Here is a 22,084-nt window from a genome sequence, read left to right as displayed (position 1 = left end):
TGCTGGACTTGATGAGCTGTGAGGCTGTCCAAGTCAAACTCTGCACACAGACAGGGTATTTCCAGAAATCCAAAGTCTCCTTTTCCACAAGCTCCTTTAGGACAATAATTCTACATCCCCCTGCTATGGACTCTAAAGCTTTTAGTGCCTATTGCAGACTGGAAAGGATCCTCTCTCTGCTGCTCAAAGGTGATTAGTGTAGCTCCCCATGTGTTCTGTGCCTGCTCTAAATTTCCATAGCCAGATCTACCAAGAATCTAAAGAAGAAAATCCTAACTGTCAGTGATGCCAGCAAAACCCCTAATGCCAGTATGTCAGGAAATTTTTTAAAAAATTAAATGTTCCTCTGGAAATTTGGTTTTATCTGGGGAACTGCTGCAAGCTTTACACAGATAAAAATGCCCCAACTTCATGGCACCATCAGCTGCATCCACACTGGCAACTTCATCAGTATAACCCACCCCCAAGTCTCTGCAGCCACTGTCCAAGGCAGCACACAGCTCTGATGAGGAATGGGAGGCTCTCTCCTTCTCAGTGAGTGTTTCTGTCGAAAGATTGGGAATGGGGGAGGTTGCCCTTGAAGGGCTTTGATCTACAAGAATTGCTTTACTACAGAAAATGTACTCACAGACCAAGCTGGCACAGCACTCTTCACTGGAGGTGTAGCACTGGGGGTAAAGCTGGGCCTGGCACCCACGTGCCAAGGCATCAGTCAAAGTGCAAAGGGTGAGAACAGGAAAAGCAGGAATGTGCAAGGATCCAATCCCTACACATCCTCTCCTAGGGTTTCTGCTGGTCAGAGCAGAGCACTGCTAACTGTGAGTACAGATCTGGCACACAGATAATATCCGAAAGTAAAGGTTTTGCTTTATTCCCAGACCCCTTTGTAACTCCTGGAGGAAGAGTAAAGCCCCTCTAAATGTCTGGGAGGGAAATCAGGGGAAAAAAACAGCAAAACTCCCTACAGTGCCACATGTTCTTAATCCATGGGGTTTTTTTCTGTGCCTTGTGCCACATTTTTGGGAGCAGGGCACTGAGGAGGAGTCTCCAGAAGGCTTTGGCAGAGAAGAGCCTCCATGGCCTTTGCCTGCTGACATCAGGGAGGCCCAGCATCTGTTGGTGGACACAGCATGTTTCTGACATGGCAGCAACATGGGTTAAATTCCAGCCATGAACCAGGAAAGTCAGAGTTTTAACATGTTAACATGCTCTACCAGGGGAAAAGCTGAAGTATTTTTAGCATGGCTGGAGTGTTTGTCTCTGCACTGTTCTGGCCTTTTTTGGAATTGTGAACTCTGGTCTGGAAACAAATACAATAGCCTTTGCAGTAGTGAAATACCACTTATTTTCTTTTATTGTTTGCCACAAAGAAGACTATGAGTCGTACTTCAAAGAGATTAAAGGAGAAACGTACATCAGCTACTTTCAGCACAGCTCACTGCTTTTACAATGCCAGCCAGTTCACCTGCTGCTTCCCTATTTCTGCCCATGCCCCTCAGCCTTTCCTACTTACATGCTTAGCTCTGACAGAATCTCAGAGGAGAAAGCATTTTTCTTCATGATGAAATTCCATCCTGAATTGTTGCTTGAAGGCATTGCCCCTTGCTCTCCTGTTTGACTGGGGGGCGTGCAGTAAGAGGGGTCAACAAAACACACGTTGCCCTCTCGCCCTGCCCCTCACACAGCTACTCAGACCAATCTCCAAGACATGCCAGGGAGAAGCATCTGCTGACAGACTATTTGGTTTTATCTTGTTAAAAACCCACCATGCTGTGCTGGGGCAGAGCCCAGCAAGTAAGTTAGGGTTAAAGGAGGAGATGAAGTTTAAGCACAAACGTAACAACAAAAATCAACACAAGGCAAGTCTGAGGACTGAAAGGGAAATCACATGGAGTGAAGGAGGGACTCTCCCCCTCTCCTATTTTCTTATCCCATTTCAAATAATATTCCCTTCCTCCACCCCTCTGCCTGGTGCTAGCATAAGCATGCAACACAGCTGTAAGGAGCAGCCATCTGACAGTCCCACACTGCTGCCATCAGCCTGCCCAGGGACCAGCTACACCCAGGCCACACATGCAAGTTACCCAGGGAAACAAGATTCTTGGAAGGATTAATGGTGAGAGAGGCTCGTGTGGCTGCAAATAGGAGACTGAGGTTGATCATCTGCTCCCACTTGATGGGAGAGGAGAACAAGCCTTTTTTTTGTCCCAGTTCTTCTCTTCCTCCTCTTCAGAGATTGCCATTACCAGCCTGGAATTACTTCTCCAGTTACTTCTTGTTGCTTCTGGAGTGGGAGAGAAGATGGGGCAAAGGGGGTTGTGCTTGGCAACTCAGACTCATCTCTCAGGCAGCAGGACGAAGAAGATGGCCTTGAGGAAGTGACCAAAACTGCAAACAGCAGCCACGAGCCAGTGGGAGCGAAGGCTGGGGTCAGTATTCACCACACATTTTGTGATGTCTGCCTAATGAGGAGGGAAGAGAGATGGTCAGAGAGAGATGCCCAGGTCAGCCACTCCTGCAGGCTGTCCCTGCCCCACAACCCATGGCATCACACCACTGCTGCTGCAGCACCAGGTGTTGGACACTTCCACACACTGGAAGTTATTCAATCAGGCTCAAAAGTTACTAAATCAGGCTCAAGAGCACTGCAAAATACACTTTCCTGATTCCCCACCAATGAGGCAAAGTGCCCCCCTATTCAGCCACCCCCAGGGAAAGAAGTGTTACAGGAAGATTATCCAGCACTTTCCATTTTGGATAGCTAAATAAAACTTTCCTTCCCTGTTCAAAAGGTCTAAGAAGCCTTAGCAGTATCAGCATTCCCATCCTTTTCTGTAAAGCCAGATGCTTCCCAGAGGTTGTCCTGTTTAATATCAGCTCAAGTTGCTCGTACCTTTTCTCTTGCCTTAATGCTTTCTTTGGAAGACATCCAAGCAAGCCACCCCCCAATTTAAATCTAAAGCAATGCAAGCTTTGTAGCTTTGTTTGTGGAAATACATATGCCAGCAGAGATGCCTCCCAGATGTGTGGGCCAGATTTAAAGATCACTTGGGCAGCCAGTTTCAAGTATTAACAAGAAGAGACACTGGCCTGCAATGATTTTAAAAAAAATCAAAAGACAAAAAGAATCCCTGTCAAATTGACAGAAATAGGCTCTCAGCTGGCATGGGAAGCAGAAAATGGAAAATATCAAGAAGGTGAAGTGAGCAAGACAGAGGTAGAGAGAAGAATGCATTTTCTGGTGCAGGAATCAAAATGAAAAGCTTTTGCCTATGATATAACTGAGTTCTGGTTAAACTCCAGCCTAGCACAAGATGTGGACTGTGGTTGTGTAACAAGGGGTGCACTGTTGGCACATCAACCCTGTGTGGTTTTCAGAAACAGCTTTTGGGTGGCAAATGGGAACAATAATCACGTCACAAAGATGGCAAATGTTCACAGCCCCAAAAGGTTTTTCTTTACAAGCTTAGCTCAGCAGTCTTCCAAATTTACCTTCTGACATAAGTCTCTCACTGACCCAAGCACAGACAAGTGAGACTCTCAACCCTGAGGTGTTCCTCCCCAAAACCGGACACGAGAGATGATGAATGCTCCAATCATCTCTATTCCTTCTGCCTGTGCTCAAGACATGCATGAGCATTGCCTGACCAACCTTGGTCACCATTAGAAGAAAGGAAAAGGGGGCCGAAGGGACAAATCCCAGAGTCTGGATAGTTGAGTACAGCCACACTAACCAACCCCATCATTCATCACCTACAGACCAAGGCTCTGCTGCCAGCAGCCTCCCACACATTCCAGCAGTTCCTTGTTCACCGTGTCGGGAAGGCTGGCACAGTGCACCTCACCACATTGCTGATCTCCTGGGAGCATCAGGAGAAGCTGAGCCCGTGAATAATTGACAAGCAGAGACTGCAGAAGGAATACAGAGCATGCAGTGATGGGAAGGAACAGGATGACAGCAGAGAGCTGAGTCAGCACCAAGGTGTGGAAATACTGCTGCCTACAGCTAAAAAAATACAAGCAACATAGCAAGCAGAAGATGCTGCAATGTGGTACAAGTGGTTACAGGTACTTGATCTGTATTGTGGAGGCAAGTAAAGTGGGTCTCCCTGAATACTTCCTGTGATGTCTTAGCACACTCACCCTATTTGCATTTGAAAATGGTCTGAACTGATTCAACCTGTCAGACCCCAGCGACCTGCACGGGGGGGGGGTCATGTTTAAAACACAGCTGTGTCAAACTGTCCCTTCAGCTGAGAGAAGTCATGGCATGCAGGTACGTGTCTGAACACACATGTTAGGGTACCTGATCCTAGAGAAACATATGCTGTAATGGGCTTTAGTGCCTCATGTGAGCCAGTAAAAGGTCCATACACACTGGGTTGATTACAGCTGTAGAGGGTTAACTGCCAGATGAGAAAAGGTGAACTCCTTAAAGCCCAGCTATGTTTTCCCAAAGGCAATGACCTCACTGCTCTAACCAAGAGGAACTGCACTCAGAAGCACTTACAAATTTGTATGGGGCTCGCTTAGACAAGCAAAATTGCTCAGCTGTTTAACAATTGCCTTAGCTGTTGTTATCCAAATCAAGCCTACCTGATAAGGCAGTGGAATTGAAAACTTCAAAGCTACTTAGGGCTTTTTGCCTTGTCAAGCACTGATAAACTGTTGCAAAGGCAGTTTGATATCCTATGTTAATTATTCAAACAAATTCAAGTCACATACACTGCTTTGTAGCAAAAACTGCTAAAAAAGTTTAAATCTTTCTATTCTACTGTAAAGCCACTACTGAGGCTGCAAACTCTTCCCAGGGAGAAATAATGTCTCAAAGGCTCTTTCTTGCTCTTCCTGCGAGGTTTGCTTTGGGTTCTGCAGTCTTCTCCACCCTATGGAAGCAGCATGGGAACCTGCTGCTGAAAGGAGAATTTCAAATGCCTTTCCAAAGCCTCCACGGTGTCTTTCCTGGACCAGCTCAGGGCATGGGGGTGACTCTTGGTAGCCTCAACCCAGGTTGATGCACAAGAGATGGGGGCCATGTGAACAAGGATGGCCAGGACAAACCAACACAAGCCAGGCCTGGCAGTGGGTGAGAGGGTTCCACCAAGGAGCTGCTTGGTCTGGCCTGTGAGTGAACAAGGCTGGGAAATTCCTTGCTGCAGTGCCTAGATAAAGAGGAAGAACATTCAGGGAGACACAGTACAAGATGTACAGCCTTTCCCCAGACTGAAGGGGTCGTTTCAGGAGGGAAAGCATTTCCTTTTCACAGCCCAGGGTTGCTGATAAGGGTGTTGGAAACGGGCTGTATGAAAACAACCCAGCAGCATTCACAGTCTTGTGCTTGATGGGGGGCAGTGAAGTTGCCTTTCCTTCCTTAGGGCCAGATCCCAAGAGCAATCAGCATGGATTCAGCAACTCCAATAGGAACGTGCTTTAGCCCATCTGAAGAGGGATGACTGGCAGAAGGAGCCAGTGGTGGACTTATCTCCCCAGCTGCACAGAATCAGTGCTGCTCCGGAGATGGGTTTTGCAGCTTGTTTGCCATGCAACAAATTTTACAAAAATACCCTTTTGGAACTAACACTCTGTTTTCAACTCTAATGAAGCAATACAAAAATTAAAACAAGATGCTAACTTATCAGAGTATGCAAGTTTTACCAAAACAAGTAAAAAAATAGTTGGAAACCGGAAAGAGATGCATTCCTATGCAACATTTCTCTTTTAATGAAACTAGATCTTAGAAAAAAAAATGTTCCAGAGAATACATTTCAAGCAGCTCTGCAGACATGCAGTTAAAGTAAGCCTCAAATGATACTGAGGCAGGGACTGGCATTCACAGGCAGGAACAGTGTTACTGAATCCCAGGATATCCTCTTCACCTGCCTCGGCACAATTAATTTTTGGAATGCAAAATGAAACAGATCAGGGCATTCAAATCAAAGGTTCCTTTTAGCCCAACCAGACAGTTCCTTGAGTCAGCTGGCCTCAAGGTGACACAGTTTTAGAGAGGGCAGGGATGATTTAAGGTAGGATTAGTACTTAATAAGTGCAAGGGATCCAAAATCTAAACAACGATACTTTCCCAGTTCTTCTTCATGGTCCTGAAGAAATCAAGCAACTGAATCAGCTACAGACACAGTTGGGAAGTCTCAGCACAAAGGAGCAATACTCAGTTTGGAAAAAGACACCTCCCTCTCTCCAGATTTGTACGGGTAAGGAGCCTGACTATTTCCTGACAGCTTAGGAATGAATTTCACCTCTTTGAAAAGAGGGAATTTGCTGCTGTTGGCTCAGTCTGGAAAGAGTGCATGCCTTGGGAAAAAGATGTCCTATGAACTGAGTAGGGTCATAGGGCAATATTTCGCCCCAAGGAGCATCTGCCCAGCAGCACACCAGAGAATCCAAGGGCTGTCTGTGTCCCTGCTAGACAGGCACACGGAACCTGGTACATACAGACATAATCCAGCTGCCAGCCACTAACGCAGCCAGCCAGTCTCTCCCGTCAGCTGGGAAGGACACTGGAAAGGTATCTATCTATGCCACAGCACCAAAATAAAGTTCTTACTATGAACAATCCTGCACAGGAACCAATGCTCACATTGGGTATAGAGAGACCAAAGAAATCTAGTGCTTAGAGGTGATATGAGAATTAAGCTGGCAGGCCTCATTTTTTGCCAGTTTCTAGAAAACAGCTGGCCAAGAGTATCACAGAATCAAAGAATGAAGAGAGCTTAAAGATCACCCAGTCCCATCCCCTGCCGTGGGCAGAGACACCTTCTAAAATCAGCCTGCTCCAAGCCCCATCCAACTTGGCCTGGAACACTTCCAGGGATGGGGCAACCACAGCTTCTGTGGGCAACCTGTGCCAGGGCCTCACAGGAGTGACCCCGACAGTGTCCCACTGTGACTGGCTGTTAGCTCTGGAGATCAGGAACACAACAGGTGCTGGTGGGTCAGGATTGAATTATGATGTCTCAGCTATGCAGGAATAGAGGACAAGAATAACTGATGTTTTTGAGGAAGTGACCACGAGGCAGTAACAGAGCTATATAAGTCTAACACAGGTGTAGGTAGGACAGAGGTGGGGGCACAGCGTTGTGACAGAGAATCTCACACAGCTTTTTTCTGCATAAAGCTGCAGAGAGCACACTCTTATGATACAAGTTAACACGTGGCAGAGTCTTATCAACGACGTGTAAATGTATCAGTCTCTGAGGGTCCAGCCCTCGCAGATTGGCTTAAAATAATTTTAGCAAAACTGCTCTTCAGAGGTGCTTTGTAAAGCAAAAAGTTTAATAAGTGAAAAATATCAAAATAACAAACGTTACAGAAAACAAAAGAAAAGCTGTGCACAGATGTCCGAGAAAACCTCTGACACCCTGCTAGAAACACTCCAAAAAGCCTCTTAGTTCCTTTGGGCTCCTTCCTAAATACTGAATGTTTTAGGAGGGACAATTTGGCTCTTGGTCCAATGAGATTAACAACAGGCTTTGAGTTACACTCTCGGAGCCCAATCCATGCTCCTGTGCTGGCACTGAGCCAATTACAATGAGGAAAACACAGAACTTTCTAGTTCAACTTCCTAAAATGTCTAAAGATAAACTGAAACTCTTTCCCTATTTGGAAACACCTGCTGGGGGTGTGCGGTGCATTACTACACTCTTCCTTTCATTGACTGGGCTATTTTCTGGTCTGGACAGGCAGAAACAAGTTCAATGAGACAGAATTTCTTACCCAGCCCCCTCTCCTTTTGAGCCACGTCACCAAGGTCTTGCGGACAAACTCGCCGAGGCAGTCGACGATGGTGTGAACCATGGCCGGCTGCGCGTGCCGCACGCAGTCCACCGCCAGCCCGGCTGCCACAGCGTACAGGGACACCACCTTGCCCCACGTTATACCTGTGGAAAGAAAAAACGCTGCTCATATTTACACACACACACACTCAGTTCAGTCTTGAATAATCAAAAGAAATTACTCTGCTTCATCACAAGTGCCCATGCTGCCTGTGTGCAGGCACCGTTCTGTGTGCTCTCCACATGGGGGAGAAGAAATAGTAGAGGACCAGAATTAGGGAAAACTTCCACATAGAGAAGCAGAATGAAATCATCTGACCTTGGTATGGTTTGATTGGCTCTCTGCAGTGGCTGCACAGCCTTGGAAAAAAAGCAGCCCAAAGGCACCATTGGGATGGGGGAGATGTGCACCACTATGTTTTGCATTGCTACTGGCTCTCAGCCATGTGTGTGCTGCATAGGAGGTGATAGAATTCAAAGTGTTTGAACAACCTGGGGTTTTTGTCTTCAACATAAAGCTTAAGCACCCTTAGAAAAAGCATCCCTGGTTTTTTCTAATCACTGTTCCAATGTGACACAAAGCATACAAGATAAGCATCTTCAGTTCTATAATGGCACAAAAGCAACAAAAGGAGGCAAAGTTACAGGGCCAAGACGGTTCACAGAATCATAGGTGGAATAGAGGAGTCATAGAATCCTGAGCTGGATAGACCCACAAGGATCATCGAGACCAGCTCCTGGCCCTGCACACCAACAATCCCATTCTATGCCTGAGAGTGTTGTCCAAATGCTTCTGGTGCTCAGGCAGCCTTGGGGCCGTGGCATTCCCAGGTGTGCCTGTTCAGTGCCTGACCACCCTCTGGGGAAGAATCTTTTCCTAATATCCAATCTAACCCTCATGACACAGCTTCATGCCATTCCCTTGGGTCCTGTTGCTGCTCACCAGACAGCAGAGTGCCCACCCCTCCACCTGCACCCATGAGGGCTGGCGTCCTCTTCAATGCAAGGACTAGGCCTCAGTCTCCACCTGAAAAACAGGTGGCTTCAAGGATTTGGCCACTGACTACTTAACGCTGCCTGTGCTACTCCACTGAACACAGTGCAGGGGTGGAGAGTCAGTCAGTTATCTAATCTCCCAGAAGACAGCCTTCCTGCCAGGCTGTGCTGCATGGAGGTTGTCCCAGCAGTAGTCATCTTCCTGTTGGTGTTAGTGACAAGCACAGGAGCTCAGCTCTAGGTACCAGCCAACGTCCCGGGGGCTCCCCTGCGCCTTACCAACACCACTGGGCATAAATCCTTCATGCTCAAACACTGCAGTCATAAATCCTTCATGCCCAAACATTGCAGTCAGCTGCCCCTCATCAGGCTTTTCTCAGGACCAGTGACCTGGAAACACAACCCTTTCACTCCCATGCAGAACTACTGCTGCACAGTGGCACATCCCCCCTGTAGTTTGTTATCTCTAATAGCCATATTTATCAAGCATACTGTGAAGTATTTTACAGTGTTGGATCTCTGTGGAATCTGTCCAAAGTCTCTCCCAAACATAGTCAGAAGCCTGGTGAAGTTCTAATATTTAAAAACCACAAAGAACTGTTCTTGCAGGGTTGCAGTAAGAAAGAAAACAGGTGAGAGGATGGAAAGCTGTGAAATGACTAAATCTATGGATCAGGAGGCGTTAAACACACTGTTAGAAAACTGGATGTGCTCAGCCAGAAAAATACAATTTAAATGGGGTAAAGAGTCTCCCTCTTTCCTTCACTGCACTCTCAGAGCCCCAGGTAGCCTGAACCAGCTCTGGGATGGAGCTCAAGCCTCCTCACAGCTGTTCTCATTGCAGCAGAATGCCCTATATTTCTTTAGAAAACATGCAGATTTCAGAGCATTCCCACAATTCTTACATTTGGTGCTTCAAAAGGGACATTCACACTAACAGTGTTAAGAATTGCTTGTTTTTCTTTTCCTTAAATAAATTAAAAAAACCCCTAAACTTTAGAGGAACTCTTCAAATGTCAGCAACAGGAATACCTTGTTAGACTGGAGAAAATCTATTCAGTGTTACAAAAAACCCACATTTTTCATGACTCACGTAAGATAAAAATCTACAGATGAACCTTTTGTGAGGCTCTGCAGCAATAGTAACAGCAATAGCTCAAATCCTTTGTGAGATTCTGTCCTTCCCTCAGAACTATCCCCAAGATCTGAGGAAGTTATTAACGTAGCTAAAGTGACCATTGTTCTTTTAGTTTTATTTGCTGAGCAGATCCTGTGGTGTCCCTGACACCAGTGCTGTCACTCAGGAAGTTCACTGCCTGTTTGGCATTCACACTATTTATCTGCCTTTCTCACACTGTGTGTCACCATGACAGCCTGCAGAATGAGCCAGGAAGAGGCTATGAAACCACAGAAGACTAGACAGAGGGGCTCTCCCTGCAAGGAAGAGGGTGTCCAAGTGCAGGTCAATACAGTTCTACCTAATGAAAGAGGCTTTAAGGGGTTACACTCCCTGTTGATGATGTGTTCAGGGCCACAACCTCAGCTGGCTTATATTCAGCTTTAGTATAAGTCAGTTTTACAGTTCTCCATCCCTGCAGAAATGTGATTCCTTGCATCTTGAGTTACATAACAAAAGTTACCCAAAATTCCAGGGAAGAGTTCACTGGCTTATTCCCAAGCTTTTGCTGACAGCACTCTTTAAATATCTGAAGCAAGTCCATTAGCTGTGAGATATTTACATGGCAGTAACAAAGACTGACAGGACTGAAGTCACTCTGGTACAGAAAGACAGCTCCAGTCTTGGTTATCTTTGTTGTGAACCCAAGTTTCGCTTTCCAATAGAAGAAAAGTGTATCCACAACCTGTGAAAGATAGAGGCTCAAGAGATCCATGACCTCCCCAGCTCACAGGAAAGGAGTTTGCTATAAGGCCTGTCAGCCCGCAGAGGATGGAGAGGAAGCCCTTCAGCTCCAGCTTCCCTGCCAAAATTGTTCCATAGTGGTACCTGCTGCAGGACTTGCACGAGGTGAGTGCTCCCCTGGCACATGGAGAGAACTCCTCTCCCTTTCACAGCAGAAAGAGGATGAGCTCTTGGTTAACTCATAATGGTGATGGATGTGGAGGGCTCAGGGGTCACAGCCTCTTTCCAGAGCATGCCCATAAGGGTCAAACCAATCCTTCAGTTTGCCTTTCCTGTTACTAGCAGAGTTGGTCCATGGGGGCAGGAGAGAAGGAAATCCCATCCTGATTCCTGTTTGTCTGAAGTCCTCTTGCCACTGCTGGAGGCAGAAGATGATGACAGCAGGATGGGCTTCTCACTCCCAACAGCAGGGCACAGCTTATGCTCTTCTTCTCACTAGATATTGTAGGAAGCAAGGGAAGAGCAGGCACCTCCAACACCTGGGCCATGCTTGTGGGGCTGGGCCCCTGCCCAGGAGGGCTCCAGCAATCATCCAGCCCCAGGCAGGAGGGGCAGGGGAACATGCCCCAGCAGCCCCCCTCCGCACTTTCCCAGGACACCAGCTCCATTAACTTTTCTCTCTCAAGGACTCCCTCGGCAGAGGACAGTTACTGAGAGGGCAGTGCCTCTGCTCCCCATGATGTCCAGGCCAGGTTCAAAGTGACACCAGTGTGATGCATCTCAGCATAAGCTGGAATTGCATCTGGCCAGTGCACACAAAAAGCAAAAACACATTGGCTTGCTCCAAATTCCTCAAAAGGCCTGGCTGTCATCCACACTGGGTAAATCAGGCACTCATCACCAAGCAAGACAATCTATTCACAGCTTCCCACTGCGTGGATTAACATGCACAGGAGCTAACAACAACAGGGAATGGAATGCTGCTCCAAAAAGGAACGGTCAAAAGAGAGAAAGCTCTGCTCACTGACATGGAACAAAAGGATATGGAAAAAGTGAAGGGCTGCTTAGAAGGCATTATAAAAAATAAGAAATACAAGTTGTACTCTCCAGCCATGGAGCTGATGGTATGTAAACACTGCTGAGCCCAGGGTAAAATGAATTAGCAGGAGAGGAATGCTCTTGAAAGTGTTTCAGCTCATATGAGCTTGTCTGCCCCAGGGGAGAGATAAAGAAGCCATGAGACATGACTGTGCAGTCTCAGGGCACCACAATACCTGAGGTTATTCAAATAAACTTCCCTCTGCTCCACTCAGCATCAAAGTCCTGCTCACAAATCAGACCTTAAAGAAACACAATCCACTGCTACATTTCAGCAGCTGGGAGAATACAGCCAGACACAACAGGCTTTGGTGGAGAGAAAAGCTGAGAGGGGTGTGCACAAGGCAGGAAGCTCAAGTAATAAGACCTAAAAGATGAGGGAGCAGCAGCATGCATCTCTAACAGCATTTCAGAGAAGCCCAGAATCATCTGGGTTGAAAGGGAACCCAAAGCTCATCTCACTCCAATCCCCTGTCATGCGCAATGTTACACCCCAGTCACTTAATTCCAGGGTGAAAACCAAGGTTCTTTTGCTCTGGATAGATGCAAAGGAGAAAATCCCAACCAGATATTCTCAAGAGGTAAAAAACACATGAAAGTTTGCTGGTAAACTACAGAAATTAAGGAACAGTGGCAAAAGAGTAAATACAACATAACATCACTTACCATTGCATAGACTTAGGCCACTGAACATAGAAAACCTTTAATGTCACGTTCCGTGAGAAGAGAGAAGAAGAAAGGGAGAAAAACAGAAAGACAGGAAAGATGTAGAAAAACACACATATAGCTACCAACTCCCGGGTTCCAGTGATGTAGAACTCCAAAATGAAGGTAGGGTTAAATGACAATGTGCTTGCCTTGTGGTCAGGCCAATTAAAACTTTGGCCCATCCTGGGCCTTCCCCCAAGGTGGGATTTATGGTTTCTTGGACACTCAGGGACTGGGTCAAGCAACACTGGGGGGCCGCCTTCAGTGTGCCATGGCTGGCAGACACTGCAGGGTTGGGGCGTACAGGGGGCAGGGCACCACCTCATGTTCCAAGCATCCTAAGATGTCTCAAAACAGATGACTTTTTCCAGTCTCTGACAGGCAGGGACACCTTCCACCATCCCAGGTTGCTCCAAGCCTCATCCAACTTGGCCTTGAACACTTCCAGGGAGGGGGCAGCCACAGCTTCTCTGAGCAACCTGTGCCAGGGCCTCACCTTCCTGGGAAAAAAAATTCTTCCTAATATCTAATCTAAACCTACTACCTGTTAGTATGAAGCCATTCCCCCTTGCCCTGTCATTCCAGGCCCTCATAAATAGTTACTCTCCAACTTCCTTGTTGGCTCCTTCAGGGACTTGAAGGCCACAGTTAGGCCACCAGGAACTTCTCCAGGCTGAGCAATCCCAACATCCCAGCTCTTCCTCACAGCAAAGCTGCTCCATCCCTCTGATCACCCTGGTGCCTCCTCTGGACTCACTGCAGCACCTCCATGTCCTTCCTGGGGTGGGACTCAGGCTGGAGACAGATATGAGTGGGGTAGAGGGGCAGAATCTCCCCTCCCCTGCTGCCCACGCTGGGGGATTAGCCCAGCACATGAGTGGTTTCTGGGTCCCAGTACACAGGGCAGGGGCATGTCCAGCTCTCACCCACCAGCACCCCCAAGTCCTTCTCCCAGGGTTCTTCTTGATCTGTTCATCCCCAGCCTGGATTGATCCTGGTGGTTGCTACAGTCTGAAGACTCAAACCTAGACCAGAATGTGGAAGATAGACATGTAAAAGATTAAGGAGAAAACTTCTCCAGCAAAAAAGGGTCAAAATCCCCTGCTTCCTTGCTGGAGAGACATTGTAAGTGACTAGTGGGGCTCCCCAAGCTGTCTAAGCACTGTAGTGTCAGACTGTAACTGTTTTCATAATAAACTGGGTAATTGGCATGAAAACTCAGACTGAACTTGAGTGTCTGGTTTCCTTTGCTCAATAAGAGCCTCTTTCCGCTGAACTATGAAAAAAAAAAAAAAGAATGAATGTCTGTCTGCTACAGCCAACTCCAATTTGCTGGATTTATTGTTAAATGCTGAGTTTTGAGACTGCAGTGGGATCCAGGAATGCTGAGAAACAGCAAGCTCCTACCCCTCTGCCACTCAGCAACCTTCTACCCAGGAGAAATTACAATAACAGGTTGATAAAAGCAATTAAATACACAACTCCCAGCAGAGATGAGAAAGAATTAAGAACAGAGCACAGAGAGCTCTGGGCAGGTTTGAATCAGCCCCTGTGCAAGCAGCACACCACCAGCCATTTCTGCAGCAGGGTGGCCCAAGTGGAGGGGCAGCACTGTCAAGAGAGCTTGAGTCCAAAGTCTCCAACATTGTCAACTTCAGAGGGCTGAGTCCACATTCTGTTCTTAATACCCTGGAATCCCAGGTTTAGAACTATGAGATATGACTTCTACTTTAAACTACCCACACACTTGGCTCCTGAGCTGAGAAATTGAAGAACACAAAAAAAAAAAATGCAGCTCTCCATGAATTTGTCAATATACACTGAGAGCAGAATTCCCAGGAGGCAGCAGGCTTTCTCCCCAGCATCATGGTTATGCAGCATCACAGCACACAGTCTGCTCCACCTGCAGCATTCCTGGCTTAGCTCTCTGTGTCACTTCAGCCCTGGAGGTGGGCCAGTCCCAAAGCAGTCAGCTGTAGTCATCTAACATCACCTACTCACCTCCAATGCAAATTGCACCTGAGCCTGCCAGCCTGACCCTTGTTTTTCTGTTTGCCTTGACACCAGTAAAGCTCAGTATTAAGTGACAAGACAGGCCACCTGCACTTTGTACACAGCCACACTGAGACATTCCTGCCATACTTTCCCAGCTCTTGTTTTCTGAGTCACAAGCCCTCTCAAGCCAGCCCAGTGCAAAGGCAAGCTGCAACCCAGGCATGCTCTGAAAGACTGTTGAGGGCTGCAATACCAGCCACACAGTCCAATTCCATCCACTTCCAATGACACGGCATAAATTTCTCTAACCCAGGAAGTAAAATCTGTCCTGCTCAAACTGCCAGAAGCCCTGCTTGGGCAGTCCCTTTCAGAGATCTATTTTGCCATTTGTTATGATTCTGGGGAGGATCTGTGCTCTCCACCACTGCTCTTCAGGCCTTCTGCATGTCAGGGCCTCTCTAAAATGTCAGTGGTTCCAGATAAAGAAGCACAGATAAAGTTGACTGTGAGGATTAAAAGGTTTTGAGTAAGGTAACCTACTTGAAAATACAACTGAAACCTGGACTTCTATCCTGTAGCAGCTATTGTCAAAGTGACAAGAGTCCCTGCATCCTGTGACACTTCCCATGCTATTGTCACTGGTTCCAGTGGTTTCATACTGCTATGCTGCTAGCAAGTTGCTTTCTCTGGGTTGTTTTTATTTTTTCTTTTTATTGTTTTGTTTGCAATCTTTAACATCTTCTGTCCCTTCCACAGACAACACAACAAGACATTGCAAAAAACCCATAACCGTGTCAGAACCTGCCTGGCATAAATCCCTCTAAAAGGTTTCTCTTCCCTCACTTCTCACAGGCTGCTTTTCCAGCTGTGGGCAGGGATTGTTTCCAGGAAAAGCTGAACACAGCATAGGGCATATTTTTGCTTTTGACCATCATCTCTGGAACCAGTCTAACAGCAGCAGCAGAACACTCACATCTAAGCAGGGAGAAAGCTCAAAGCACCTGCTCATCTGGAACAGCCTTAAGGACCAAGACTTCCCCAACATGAGAAAAGAGAAACAGCAGGTCCCATTGCAATTCTGGGTGTTGCTGTGGGAAAGGAAGCCAGGATGAGTGGAGCTCTCTTGTGATGAGTTGATTCTGGTTCCCAGCATCAGCAGCATGAGCTGGAACAAGGGAGACTCCCAAGCAATGAATCTTCTGCAGTTGCCAATGGTGAGCAAGTAAGGTTGGAATGAGTGACCTCCCTGTGCAATGAGTTAACAACCACCTCCTAATGAGGAAGGGCAGGAGCTGCCTTCTAGAATGAGACAACCTACTGGGAGGATATTACAACCCAGGACATTTCCCTGCCAGGAGACAGCAGAGGAGCTGTCATTAAATCATTAAAGCAGGGCACACTGCCAAACTGCCCACAACCCTTTCAGAAAGCCAGGCCCCACGTAACAGGCTATCCCAGAAACATGGCTACTCCAAGAGAGGTGGCTCCATGCTGTTCCTTTCCACCCAGCCCTGTCTGGGCCCCGTACCTGCAGTGAAGATCTGTGCAGCCACAGCCAGGAAGGCGTCGGACACCACGGTCTCGGAGTGCAGGGAGATGTTCAGCTGCCGCGCGATGTTCCGGTAGACATTGGGGCGAATGTACTCCAGCTCATCCCCTGCAAGCAAACAGCCAGGGCTCAGCACGCACAGCACCAAGCCCTGCTCTCACCACAGAGGAGTTACAGCTGGGGGCACTCCAGGGATGCCTTCAGCCAAAGTGGCTGAGCCCCAGCTCCTCCTGCGTTTAGGCAGGCAGCAGAGTGCTTAGGGTCCTTTAGATGTAATTCCCTACCACAGGCACTCTGGGACTTCTAAAGGGAGCAGAGGCAGGCAGTGACCCTGAACCAGTGGTGTGGCTGCAGTAATCCCTGATATAAATGCTGTTCCCAGGCTGGCTGCCTGCCTTTCCTCCAACACAGGAGACAGGCCTCAGATAAGCAAAGCCATGCCGTTTTATTTCAGAAGTGAGAAGGAAGCATATCCATCCATGTAAGCTTTTGAGAGATACGCCCTTCCTCAGCACCCCATCAGGCTTGTACAAAAACGCCTGAAGTGCAAGAGAGCAACTCAAGAATGCTGAAGGCTGATGAAAGCCAAGGATCCACCCAGAGCTGCACAACATTAATTAAACAAAGAGACTCTCAGCTATTTTATGCTCACACAGGCAGTGAAGAGTCAATCTGGATTTCTTTCTCTCTTCCAAATGGTTAAAGAGATGTTCATTTGCATGGCTGACTGCTCAGCAGCAGGGTATCTGACACACAGACATGTGCGTTCACCTCCAGAGTGCTTTCTGCCCAGCTGGGAAATGGCAGGAGGTGTTAGGCCAGCTTGAAACCTAGACAAAACTACCAAGGACAAGCAGAGAACCTCCTCCCAAAGGACTGAGTTATGGAGCTTGGGAAACAACAGTAAAGCTTTTCCTTTGTAGCAAAACAAACCATTTTTTGAGTAGTAGAATTAATAAAGCCCAGTTTCCAAGGGATTTCTGTCTCTGTAGAGGTTCGTGGATATTTAATGAAGGTTGCACAGCTGCTGTAGGAGCACGACACATTGCAAACACAGCATGGGACCAAGGCCCTTTGTGCACAGAGAGCCCTTTTTGGCTTAGATTTAGGACACACTGTGCTCTTCTCCTGCATGAGGGTGCCCTGGGAAGAGGAAGAGCTACCCCAACAGCTTTATTTCCCACTGCAGGACTCAGGCAACTCGGCCCAGCCACAGGGCAACTGATCTTCCCCAAAATTTCATTTATGTGAGAGGTAAAAAGGAAGACGTCACTGCAATCAGGATCTTGTTATAGAGCCATTAACTACTGATCCTTAATTCATTTATCTGGCACTCAGCACCGGCAAAACCCAGCTCTACAGAATTCCACAGCTGAGCTCTCCCAGCCCTTTCTGAGTATGGGATTGTCCCTGTCTGACGGCAAGAGGAAACATGCCAACACATGGTCAGCCCTGATAAGAGGAAACCTGACTTGGACTACTCAGCAGCCGTTTTCTCCTCACAGGCGGCACACAGCCCTCCTGGTAAATGCAAGGAAATGGGGATAGCCCAGGTTAGCTGAGAGGGAGGCACAGGAGGCTGGGATCAGCACTTGGTAGCCTGCCACTGCTACAACTTCGAACAAGCAGTGCCTGGAGGCCCCAGATGAGATCAGAGTTTGGTTGGAGGCACACATGCCCTGTTCTGCAGTAAGGCACCGGGCTGGCAGGAGCATTTGGGGAAGGAAAACACAGGAAAGCATTCCCATGCTTGGAGAGTCTCCCTGCCCCAGCAGCCCCAGGACCTCCCCTGTGGCATGATACACTGGTGCTGGTCTCCAGTGTCCTTGCTCTGATGTCCAACTTTGCAACATTTAGAGCAATTTGGGGACTTCTCATCCTTCTTCCAGTGGTTGTGGAGGAATTAGCAGGGCAGCACTAACAGTTTCCACGTGCAGAATCTCCTTGCAGTGGTCAAAGGGCACCTGCCTGAGCCTTGGCCAGAGGAAATACAAGTCCAGATAAACCATGCCTATGACAGACACAGCCGGTTGGTCTGGGGTGCCTCATTTGGCTATACCATTAGGTTTTACCGTGTCTGACTCATTAATTGCCCTAATTAGCTGCTAAGCCTCACTGAGCTGATGGAGTCTCCCTCCCTAGGACCTCCAGCAGCGTTGCCTGCGCCCAGGACTTCTGCAGGCCCACCAGGCAGTTCATCAGAGTCTCTGTGTGCAAGTGGGCTAGGAAATACTCCAACTTCCCATCTCCACAGGCTTCTCAGTACTGTCATGAAGGAAAAAACTGGTCTTGCTTGTTGCAGTGCTTTAAAGTGGCTACGGATTACCATTCCTGGCAGGTGCCTGGATACCAGCTGGACTTGTGCTGGTGAGAGCAACAAAGAGGAAAAGAAATGGATGGGCCATGTGACAAGTGGAGTTTCTAAAGAAACAGGACAGAAAGTCTTCTTTGTCTTAAAGAGGAGAACTGCTTGCCTTTCTGGTTGCATGGGTGCCACATGGTGCTCTCCTAACAGATTTGCTCAGAGAAGGCACCAAGTTCCTGGGACTATCAGCCAAATCTTTCCATCTGGACAATCCAGGAGACGCCTTCAGATCCAGTGCACCACCTGCTTGCCCTTTAACACGTTCCTGGCCACCCACAGAAGATGGGGTTGAAAGCACAAAAATTTCAAACCCCAACGCAGGCAGAGAAGAAAGCGAGCACAAATAGACAGTGAGATTGACAGAAGAACAAAAATAAAATCCCCCCAAGACCAAACAATCACTGGAAACAAAAGCAAAAGTAAAATCAGCATAGAAGAGAAAACATGAAAAAGAATGAATTAAAAAAAAAATAAAATAAAAGTCAGGTAAAAGAAACACAGCTATGCCTTAAAAAGAAACTTGGGATAATAGCAAACTGGTAGAAAGAGGAGAAAGTGGGGGACACCAGCCCTGGTCCTGACTTTGCTTACTTCACCAGACCTGTTTGAACTCTGATGTAATTAAATCAGATGCAAATGCTGGTGGTAGTTTCCACGACAGATGTGAACTAATATACCAGCCTGCAGGCAAAGAGGGATGTTGGAAGCAACTTCCAAGAATCAAAATGTTTGGTTCCCAAATGACAAACAGCTAGACTTGAGCACACAGGTTGCTACACAACCCAAAACAAAAAGCCAGGCAACTGTTAAAATTTAGAGGGTGCTTCTAGTACAAGCTCTAAAGCCTATTTTCATGTCACAGCTTCCAGCTATGACCTTCAAATTGCTCTCCCTGAAGTCCCCACAGTTGCTGTGATGTGAGGGTGGCACTGAATGGCAGCGTACACCACACAACATCAACTCCTTGCTCCAGCAAATAGCAAGAAAACTCAGGGCTTGCTGAATAACTAAGACAGACAAAGGAAAACTAAACACAGTGTCTTTAAAAAGCAGCTTTTATAAAATCGCCAACAACACATTTTCTAAGCAACTACTGCCAAATTAAAGCTGGGTGAGCTACTGCTGAAGCCCAAGTCCAGCAGCAGCAGTGCCCTAGAAGATGCCAGATGCATTGTGGCAATCAAGTCACCCTGGAGAAAATACTGCAAGACCAGCTAAAATGCCCAGATGAGAAAGACTGCTCCAAGTACTGTGAGAACTGTTACACAGCTGGAGACCTGGGCACACAGAACCAATATGCTGCTGGGCTTTCTTAGACTGCTTTGTGATTTTGAGCTGTTGCAAGTCCTCAGAAAAAGGCAACTTTGAAGAAACCCTGTGCTGAGAAGCAGCGCTCCAAGAGACTGAGGAAACTCAAGCAAAGGAGCTGTTTAGTGAAGATCCCCAAAACCAAAACAAATGCCAAAAGCAAAGAAGAGAAACCTCTGTATCATCACATGAAAAGCCTCTTCCAGAAGTCTGGTCTGAATCTCTCCTCCAGTCTGAGTTCCCCCCACCCCAGCAGGACTCACCAAGTCGTAGCAGTATGGTGGACACCTCAGCCAGCTTACCCCCAGGCACCGGGGCGTTGTGCTCGGGTTTGCTCCAGCTGACACCCGCCTGAATCAGCCTGGAGTTTATGTAGTCTCTGCACAGAGCCTTGGCTTGGGACACAAGCTCTTTGTCAGTGGGAGACCTGTCAAAAACCTCCATCACCTCTGCAGCAAAGACTGAGGAACGACGTAACACCTCCATCCTCGACTGCTGAGCCCACAGCTCTGCATGCACTGACTGCCAGGCTGAGCCAAAGCCTTCGATGAGAATCTGCAGGAGTTGTCTAGTAATCCTCTGTCCTCAAGGTCTGTCAGAGCTCCCAGCAGCTCTTCTCCACAGGCCAGTTTTTCGTTTTAGCTGGTAAATAAAAGCATCTGTAAGTCCTCTAGCATTGCAAAGATGTAAATCAGAAGCTCAAGAATACAGTTATGCTGAAGTATCGCATTTGCAAAACATTTGTCTCGGTCCATCTTACAGACAGAGGGCAAAGTCTTGCATCTTTCAGCCACTGACTATCCCTGGCAGCATGGTCCACAGAAGGGCTGCAGTTTTGAACTCTCGAGGTGTTTCCTCTTTTCCCATTCAGATTTGGCAGCTCTAGAATTACCCATCAGAGAGACTGGACAGTCAAAGCATGGAAACACTCCATAGAATGTGCAGACAATCTCAGCTTGTTTCAATTAAACTGAAGGAAAAAAAAAAAAAAAGAAAAAAAAAAAAAAGAGAAGAACCCCAAATACCAGTTACAGTAACCTCAACCAGATGTCAACAGACATTCCAGCTCAGTAGGTCATGGATCTTTCTGAAGAAATGGCACTATTGCAAGAACAAGGGTGTGGGAGCATTTGAAATGACTTGATGGAGACAGGTTTTTGAGACATATTCTCAGTTTAGGTTTTGGTTGTGCCACGCTTTTCCCCCAAAACTACGTGCATACTACTTGAAAACATCTAGCAATAGCAGAGAAAGCAAAAGAGAAAAGTAGATTTTTGAAAAGGTTTAAGCTGTGAATGCTTAAAGAGAAATGCCAAAATTTCTTCAGAGGCACCTGAATTCATCTGCTGATCTGAGTTTTTAACCCAGTGCTGCTTTTGAAGTCAGAATCAGACCAGTCTTTATTTAGATGTTAATAAATGCATTTTTCAGTCTGCAGTTTCAGACACCTACTTTACAATGACGATTTTCAAACAAAATTCAGCCAGTTATTTTAGTTTGCCCAAGGAAAAATATAATTACCTCTCATGTTGCACTTTTTTCCCCTCAGTGATTTCTTTTTGGGTTTGGTTTCACGTTTCTTTAGAAGATCTGCATCACTGGACACCTGGTTTAGTATTCATAGGTTACTGTCATACTCCTCTGGAGAGCACCAGCCTCCTCTGCTGTGCTTTCCACGGGGCTCATGCCAGCGCCTCCTTCCCAGTCTCTGTCAGCCCCACATGCCGGCTGCACTCCACCGGGAGCCTTCGGGTTTGCTCTCCTGCTTTTAAGGGACCCAGGCGAAGAGGAAAGCTTCTGGCTTTAGCCTTGTAAGGAAGATGAAATAACCGGGAGGTGGGGTTGCTATGCCCAGAGAGAGACGCTTTCTCCTCCCCTTTCCTCTCTCTTAAGGAGGCTCTCTGTTGTTCCTCACCGAGCTTCGTTGAAGGGCTCGACTTCAGGATGAGGGTGGGAGCATCATTTCTGCACCAGGTCACGCCCCGTGCCAGACAGTGATGAACGCACTGCTGAAACAGGAATAATTCCCGCTGGATTCCCTCAGCAGCTTTTGCAGAGTTGGCGTCGGGCAGTCATTCTCATACGGTAGCCAAGTGGGGGAATTATACACTGTCACATTCGGCCGTGGGTCAGTCCTACCGATCCAATCACCTCCATCACTTTGGACTGTGTCCCTGCCCATGCAGGGGGTTGGAAATAGATCATCTGTAAGGTCCCTTCCAACCCAAACCATTCTGTCATTCTATGATGAGTTTACGATTAACACAGAGAGCCACAGCTCGGGGCTAAGGCAAGCAGTGCTCACAACTCCCCCCAAACTATGAGTAGTCTGGTTAAAAAAATGAAGTGGCTTTGTTGATAGGAAATTGTTTATCCAGAATGAAGTGTATTGCAGGAACTTGCCTACTTTATCT

The 22,084-nt window shown here is 47.3% G+C and overlaps 1 protein-coding gene across 1 annotated transcript; it reads right to left on the bottom strand.

The window, feature by feature from the left end:
- Positions 1-1,305: 1,305 nt before the first annotated feature.
- BOK (BCL2 family apoptosis regulator BOK) lies at positions 1,306-21,472 on the bottom strand. Its single transcript, XM_066194055.1, has 5 exons — positions 21,192-21,472; positions 19,934-20,312; positions 15,977-16,105; positions 7,732-7,895; positions 1,306-2,462 (listed from the first exon to the last, which is right to left on the bottom strand). Exons 2-5 carry the CDS (start codon positions 20,154-20,156, stop codon positions 2,337-2,339), a joined length of 642 nt encoding a protein of 213 aa, XP_066050152.1. The 5' UTR covers positions 20,157-20,312; positions 21,192-21,472; the 3' UTR covers positions 1,306-2,336.
- Between the last annotated feature and the right edge of the window lie 612 nt (positions 21,473-22,084).

This window comes from Chamaea fasciata, unplaced genomic scaffold (genome assembly GCF_029207755.1).
Source record: "Chamaea fasciata isolate MVZ Bird 193981 ecotype frontalis unplaced genomic scaffold, bChaFas1.0.hap1 SCAF_11, whole genome shotgun sequence".
NCBI lineage: Eukaryota > Metazoa > Chordata > Aves > Passeriformes > Sylviidae > Chamaea > Chamaea fasciata.
The sequence above is the reverse complement of the archived record's forward strand: the minus strand, read 5'-3'. Positions and strand labels throughout refer to the sequence as shown.

Coding starts and splice junctions, on each gene's coding strand:
- BOK (XM_066194055.1), bottom strand. CDS start 20,156: ATGGAGGTGTTACGTCGTTCCTCAGTCTTTGCTGCAGAGGTGATGGAG. Junction 7,896..15,976: donor TGCACAGATCTTCACTGCAG/GTACGGGGCCCA, acceptor TTCTTTCCACAG/GTATAACGTGGGGCAAGGTG. Junction 2,463..7,731: donor TCAAAAGGAGAGGGGGCTGG/GTAAGAAATTCT, acceptor CCTCCTCATTAG/GCAGACATCACAAAATGTGT.